Source organism: Elaeis guineensis, chromosome 2 (genome assembly GCF_000442705.2).
Source record: "Elaeis guineensis isolate ETL-2024a chromosome 2, EG11, whole genome shotgun sequence".
Taxonomy (NCBI): Eukaryota; Viridiplantae; Streptophyta; class Magnoliopsida; order Arecales; family Arecaceae; genus Elaeis; species Elaeis guineensis.
Genome location: NC_025994.2, coordinates 61,381,639 through 61,389,485, shown reverse-complemented (window position 1 = coordinate 61,389,485; position 7,847 = coordinate 61,381,639). Strand labels below are relative to the sequence as shown.

The window sequence follows — 7,847 nt, the reverse complement described above, 5'->3', positions numbered from 1 at the left end:
AGCAGGGCATGATCAATATTTCTAAAACCTAAGCTTGCCTAGGATTACGTACTCTAAACTCTTTGATCTGTTGCTGAACATCTTGATCCTCATTGTAGCACAAATCCACGATAGGAAATATGTTGACAATTGAAATAGAAACTCCTCACAACCCAAAAGTCTATTAGCAGTGGCAGAGGTACATGGAGGAGAGGAAGAAGATTGCTTCAATTATCTCTGTTGTTTCTCATCCCTATACGAGTTATGATAACTATACAAGTTTATCACCAACTAAGAACTTCCACTTGAATCAATTTGAATCAAGCATGGGCATGCTCTCATAGCCGCCCAACCTAGGTGCTAACACCTTTTTACCATAAATAAATTAAATATATCTCAGTACCAGATAAAATGCTTAGACATCCAAACAAAGAACAATTACCATGCAAATATTTGAATAATATTTTCCTGCACATCATTGCATATTTTCAAACCTACCCTTAACCCTACATGATGGGGCAAAGGACAAAAAGACTCACTCCCTCCAGCCAAAAAAACTTATCAAGAACATCCCCAACCATAGTGCAACACAGTGGAAAAGACACCCTTACATTTCCAAATGAGCAAATGCTTGTTTTGGAATCTGCTTTGTTATTCTAAAATATCCCCCTGTAGGGTTGCAGAAGATACCAAATTCCACAGAACGGCAATTGTGGATTTGGCTCCCTTTTGGTAGGTGAACTTGAAACATGATGTAAAATGATCTATGGGACTTAACAAATGTATGCAGCACTAGTTTTTGCATGGTCGAATAGATTTCTGAGCAAATTTTACATGAACAAAGAGTACAAGAACAATTACTTAACTAGCCCAAGGAATAATATTATCACTCATCAGCATTTGCTTCAGCAGCAGCAATCTCTGAATCCAACACAGATATTAGATTCTGGCTCACATGTTTTGCCACAGATATCATGTCAAGAATAACACTCGGGTCCAAACCTGCGCCGCCACGCTTGGTCAACCCACATATGTGTCCATGCCTGTTCACAGAGACTGACACAGCAGAACTCATCTGAGACTCCTCTTCTAAGGTTGCATCCACAATGTAGTGCCTACCAACCTGAGAGCAATATGAATTCAAAACTTAACAGTGATGAGGCAAGCTCATTATAAAAAAGAATAAGAAAAAAACATGACCCAAACTCATTTATGTCAACCAAAGATTTCAAGAAAATTCTTAGTTTTGTATGATAGTCAACATTCAATCCAGTGCCTATTTGATGGTTTGCTAACTCAGTCTTTGCTCCATGATATATTCCGAAGTGTCAGTTAGACCCCAACTTGTAAAAGTTTTGACCTATCAGAATAATGGCAATAACCTCTGATTCATGAAGTTTGAAAAAAACTGAAACTAAAAACAAACCAACAGTAAATGGATGGTTTCAGTATAACAGTTTTATATCAACTGAGATAGATGGGGTAGGTCTAGAATGCAAGATCACATGTTTATGCAACATAATTTTAGAAGAAAATATACAAATTGCCTAAAAGTTTCAGTCTGCCAAAATACTCCAAAAGAAAGGTTCGCTTAGACAGGTAGAGGAAGTGCATTATATAGTGGGAACAAGTTGTTCGCACATTCAAATTCACCATCTCTTTTGTGATACTGTGATACCCTTTTCATTGTATCCTATGCCAAACATGCAATTGAAATGAACCTATTACTGGAGATTTTCTCATAATTATATATTCTACAATGAGGCCTTGTTTGGATGGCAGAAACTGTTATCCACCGACAGCCTATGATCAGTGCAAATTTTCTCCTAAAGAGGCAGCAGACAGGAAATTTGTTGCAGCCATTGGATCCGCAGTCCTAATCAGCCAGGATATTGTAAATCACAATGGAGACAGTTCTTTATCCTCAAAAATCAGGAAAAAGGATTCAAACATGCTAGCCCAAATCCTACAAGATTCCTTCCAATACTTTGATTCTCAATAGATGGAGCTTCCGCCATCACAAACTACTTGTAGTCTAAACTACTGTTAGAACCAAGATTCGCCATCTTGGTATCAATACCATTCTACTATAATATCGGTACATAGTTTGATAAGGTACGGGACAATATATTAGTACAATACCAGAATGATATGGTACACCCTATACTGCCCAAGATCAATATGGAGTCCTGTACGGATGGTACGGGGCAATACTGCAAACATTGTTAGAACTCTTACCTTGGTCAAGGTAACCACAACTGGAACTCCAGAAGTGTCAAACTGCAAAAACTCTTCATCACTAACATCAACCTCTGGTTGGTCATCTGGTGAAGCTCCGAGATCAACATTCACCTTTGGGATGCCTGTATTACTCAAGGCCACCTGCAGGAAAGCATATAATATAGGAAATTATTATCTATGCATTTAACTTTACAAAGAACAACTTAAAAGTTTCTAACTAATTTCTAATAATCACTGGTTAGATTTTAAATGTTCCTGAAGATCTTCCATTATTTACAAATCGTATTTTCATTACCAAAATTCCTCAATAGCAAGCAGCTTTAACTATGGGAGTTTCAATAAAATTACTTCAATAACACAGGTTCTATAAAGCAAATGAACATACTATTCCATGTTGATATTGTTCTGGCAAAACAACATGACAAATGACGATCTAATTTTTTGAACCTAAGCTTTTAATGTATTTGATTTTTACAAGGAAGGTTAGGTTGCCAGCTAGGAATTTCCCATATTACAGTAAGCAGACTCATTGTGGGTTAGTTTGATGGCTCATGCTATGCCATGAGGGTTTTGAGAAGCGAGAGGGGGTGGTGTGTGGGAAGGCGGTGGGTTGGGGAGGGGAGATGGGGATGGGGTAAGGGATAGAGAGAGGGAGATGGAAGGACCTTTCAAAGAACTCTTTAGCTTGATGGACTGTGGATATGCATTATTAATGGTTCTACATATGTATAGAGATAAATTATGTAGCTGAAAATGATTTTATAGAACATCTTCATGTTATTTGCTTTCTTTCTTCTCCACTTTCTAGCTTTTGCTTCCCATTTCCTTGGTTCTCACCATCTTGCTATGGTAAAGTGAATAGCCTTTATAATGAACTTCCAAGTTTTAGAAATTATTACATATTCAGAGATAAATAAAGATTATTTGTTCGGACAACATAATTTCCTATGTTGGTGGAGGATGTTGAATATTTTATGGCACTTGTGCCAAATGTCAAAGTAACAGTGAGATGAATAATTTCTGGAAAAAAAGAAACTAAGATGAAGACATTGGGAAAAATGTTAAACTTTTAAGACCATGGCCTCAGATCTGAATGCCATGTCTTACAGTACTTTTACTTACCTTGACCCATCTCAGAAGTGGGTGAAAATGAAAAGTACAAAAACTTTACAAACATCATTTGCTTCTGTTTATTATTTTGTTAAAATTTATTTCAGCGTTAACAGCTTGTTCATAGACTAAAAATAATAGGACTTAGCTCTGATTAATAACTTTGTAAGAAGTCAGTATCACCTAGTGTTTTCTCATAGTTCTATCCTTTAACATGCTCCTTTGCCCTGTTTTTTCTCCTTTTTTTTAGGTAAATATCTCCCTTGTAACCTACTAAAAATATAATAACCTGATGATATTTGCCTTACCCATATCAATGATCTTGATAGGTATAGCATTCAGCTAATCATTGTATGAACTGATGAATATGCCAAAGCATATGCCATAAGATATCATTTATTTTTTCTAACAAATGGTTAATGGTTTTATTGGTAATATAATGGAAAAGGCAATAATATATTTCCACAACAATTTACTTAACCATGAAAGCATAAAAAAATAATATCTTTCCACATCAATTTACTTAGCCACAAAAGCATATATACAATGTAAGAAGATGGAAGCAGAGTTTTCATTACTATGGTAAATTACCTTAATAGCAGCTGCTAATGCATCCAGTAGATTGCCGTCTGAACTGATAACAAGCCCATCAATATATAGATCCCAGCAAACCTTGCCCTCAACAACAATCAGAGACGAGAGATCAATTCCAGCCCCTGACATACATTATAAGATATCATCAGAAAATAAAAAGAATCATAAATTCCATTCTGAATTAGATTATATTTTGCATTTCACCATGTAAAGAAGTTTAGATGGCATATAAAGTCTGATGTTGATTGCCAATAACTGATCTGCCTGCAGATGCGGTATATCATTTTTAAAGTTAATCATGTTTATACTTAATCACAGGCGGTACCTCTAGTGAATAATGAATTAAGATTTCCAGCGACCTGGTTTTCCAGGCCTTCACTAGCTGATAGTCAACAAAGCAAGGATACTGCCACAAATTTGGGGAGGTTGACATCTGGTTAAACGTGTCAATATGAGTCCCAAAAACTTAATATATCATACTTTTTTCATACATATATTGAAGGAAAAAGACAGGCCATTAAAAATTTAAAAATTATATCTCCTTTCAATATAAAGGGAGGGGAATGGATCAGAGTATCCCCTTAACAAGAATGTTTCACCATCACATGATGAAGATTACAAAGCTAAATTATATCTCCTTTCCTAACATTCAAAATCTATATTGTATTATTATTTATTAACAATTAAAAGAATTGGGTATAATAGAGCCTAATGCTTGCAAATTATCAATACCAATGAAATCTATCTTACCATTCACAAGAAAAAGGGTACAAGGCCCAGAAAGCTCCTGCATATGGTCACCTTAAGATGAATATTGATAGCCACCTTATTTGTTGGTGCTAAGAAAGGCCAGAATTGGAACAGAGACTTCAGAGGATGTACTATGATGTTGTTTCTAGCATAGAAGGAAGTAAGTAATACACTTATGATAGAAATTGTGGCAATGTTAGAATGGACGAAGTTGGCAGCTAGTATAGATCCCAATCTAACAAGACTAATTGTTGAATTTGAATGATGAACGGCACACGGAAAGCCACATGGCATATCACCACACTTATGGGGCAAGCACATAGGTCAAAAAATCAGTTTTTATGCTCTATTTATCTCAACAGTTAAAGAGATCAATGGTCAATCACAAACTGGACTAGCTGAAAAAAGAAGAAATGAAGTATTCAGTATGCAGTATTTTACCTTATTAGAGGGCTCATATTTACTCCTTTTTTGTGCCTTATATACAGTCTCTTTTGGACCTTTTCTAGCAAAAGAATAAAATAAAAAATAAAATAAAGTGATTGGCAAGATTTTTATGCAGCAGTTTACTTGCATCACCAGCTACATATCCAACAGGATTGTTATCATACAGATTTTGGTTGCATATATGTACGAAAACTCTTGAAATGCTATACAACTTCACGGATATGGATGTCCAGATATATCTGCAAGCATACAAAGAAGCAAAGCAATCTTCCAGACAAACATCCCTATAGCAAAATTTCTATCAATCCAGGCAATTGCCATGATGTAGAAATAGTAATTTTTATGAAAAAAATTTTCAAGTGATTAGCCAACTTCTAAGAAGAATTCATACCTGTCCCAGTCTTACCACCTAAAAAGCATCTCTCGAGAGCAACTGAGAGCTCTGAAGACAACTCTTCACCACCTCTTCCCTGAAATAATGTATAAAAGATGACTTAATAAGGTTACAGCAAACATGTACCATATTGGTAGAGATTTTGATGATAATAATTTTTAAAAAATTGATAGAGATTAATTTGTAAGCATTTTATTTTATTTTGTCCATATCGGAAAGACTTAACAATGAAAACTCGATAATTGTATCAGTTTTAAGAACCCTAAATTACCATTTGCTTTAATTATGGTTGTTGCTTAGGGACCCATCATTCACTGACTACAATCTATATAAGGGAAACCCACCAGTAGTGCAAATCTTTTTAAAAATGTTTTCCTCACAACTTCCATTGATATTATCATATATGTTCTTTCTCCTAATCTTCCAGCACAAATCTAGTTGTCTTCTTAATATATGACCTTGTCAAGTTTCTATTGCACATGAGTACATCATCTTAACTGATACCACATCTCCTTTTATTTTTAATTAAGACAACAATATGTTGCCTCTCATTTACTTCTTTAACGTCTTATATATTTAGTTCTATAGCACCTTAACTCCCTATTGTTATACATAATTGGACAAAAAAGAATTTTAAAATCGCAATCCGACCAGTGCAAGGTCCAGGAATGGTCAAATGTACGCAGGTTTACCCTGATGTGCCGAGAGGCCATTTCCATGTTTCGGACCTATGACACCCAGATCATAATAAAGCAATGTTGCCATTGCGCGAAGGCTCACCCTCAATATCTTGCTATATGGAAAACATTTTTCCACATCATCAAGATGAATAATTTGCATTAGAATGAAGCACACTCTAGGCTTGATTTGCATCAGGGCATAAATTACTGCTTTTGGAAAACAATTTAACAAAAAATAAAAACATGTATCAAATTAATAGACAAACCTCGAACTCTGGGGCAGCTGTTGGACTGCAGTCAATGAATATAGCAACCTTCCCTTTATCAGGTTGAAAAGAGTTTGGTTTCCCAAGTTCTGCCTACATTGAAAGAGGCACAATAATTATTCACTCTGAATTTTGCATTCACAGCTAGAAAAAAAAAAAGCCTACACAATCAAGATGCTATAACTTTAGCAGGGCTGGATTACTGGAACAAGACTGACAATTATTCTCCAACAATACCTTGATGCTAACAATGACATCCGTCGCACCCAATCGAACTCGAGCTGAACCATTTGCCTGTCCCAAACAGAACAACGTTTTGCAATGAAAAAAAAAACAACAAGAAAATGGCGCAAACAAGAGAAGAAAATTATTTGACAAACTTAATAAGAACTAATGGACACGAGTCGTGATTCTTGACCTGAGGAATGACTCCTGTTTCGACAGAGATGGGCCGGAAATGAAGTCTCTTGCGGCCGTCGGACCGGAGGTCCTGCGCTATTCCACCATGTATGAAGTGCTTCTCCCCCGTGGAGAGCCCCACCATCCTTCGTAGAACTAAAGGATAGAATAGAATCCGTGATTATTAGAGATTGTGGGCAACGTTTGGCAAAAAAAAAAAGAGAGTGAGAAAGAATAAGAGACAGAAAGAGAGAATGAGAGGACAAAGACAGGAAGCAAGCAGGGGTGGGAGACATAGTTGGTTCATGGAGACGAAGAGAGGTCGAAAGAGATATGTAAAGAGAAATCGTACTTCAGACGTGTGCTGTCCGCTGTCCGCCGTCCGCCGTCCGCCGTCCACCGTCCGCCGTCCGCCGTCCGCCGTCCGTCCGCCGCGCGCCGCTCGCTGGCAGCGTCAAGGAAGTGAAAGTGGTTGTGGAGCCCTAATTCCCCGAACCCAATATAATCGCGAGAATTCTGGTTCTTCAAACAACGGTACTTTCCTATTTAGAAGAACTGGGAATTATGGGCCTGTCCGGACAATCTAGTCCATCAGGTTGCGTTTTTTCGGCTCGAAATCCATCGGGTTGCGTTTGGTAGCGGTGATTGCCGGCAATCTAAAATGAGCCCGCTAGGATACTATATATATATATATATATATATATATATATATATATATATATATATTAATGATAATTCAGATTAACTCGATAATTTATACTATTTTTTTAGAGATAATCTGAAAACTTTAGGGATATGACTATCCAAAATTTTATTTTTTAGATAATATTATAAAAAAAATTTTAGATAAAATTATTTTTAAAAAAGTTACACAAAATATGCGGCACCTCCACCCTCGTCCTATCTCCCCTTTCTGCGGCTCCTTCGCACTCATCCCTAAGGATGGTAATAAAACCCAAACGCATAGGTATCCGATCCGATCCGATT

General features: G+C 36.5%; 1 protein-coding gene across 1 annotated transcript; it reads right to left on the bottom strand.

Moving 5' to 3' along the window:
- Positions 1-401: 401 nt before the first annotated feature.
- Positions 402-7,511, bottom strand: LOC105034472 (uncharacterized). The gene is made up of 8 exons (XM_010909655.4): positions 7,213-7,511; positions 6,880-7,016; positions 6,699-6,755; positions 6,462-6,554; positions 5,513-5,591; positions 3,922-4,046; positions 2,218-2,361; positions 402-1,102 (listed from the first exon to the last, which is right to left on the bottom strand). The coding sequence occupies exons 2-8, from the start codon at positions 7,003-7,005 to the stop codon at positions 866-868; spliced, it is 861 nt and encodes a 286-aa protein (XP_010907957.1). The 5' UTR covers positions 7,006-7,016; positions 7,213-7,511; the 3' UTR covers positions 402-865.
- Positions 7,512-7,847: the final 336 nt, after the last annotated feature.

What these genes read in the sequence shown, in the direction of transcription:
- LOC105034472 (XM_010909655.4), bottom strand. Translation starts at nt 7,005, where the DNA reads ATGGTGGGGCTCTCCACGGGGGAGAAGCACTTCATACATGGTGGAATA. An exon ending in ATGTCATTGTTAGCATCAAG is followed by an intron (nt 6,555 to 6,698) that starts GTATTGTTGGAG and finishes CTTTCAATGTAG; the next exon opens with GCAGAACTTGGGAAACCAAA. An exon ending in AGGTGGTAAGACTGGGACAG is followed by an intron (nt 4,047 to 5,512) that starts GTATGAATTCTT and finishes AATGTATGTCAG; the next exon opens with GGGCTGGAATTGATCTCTCG.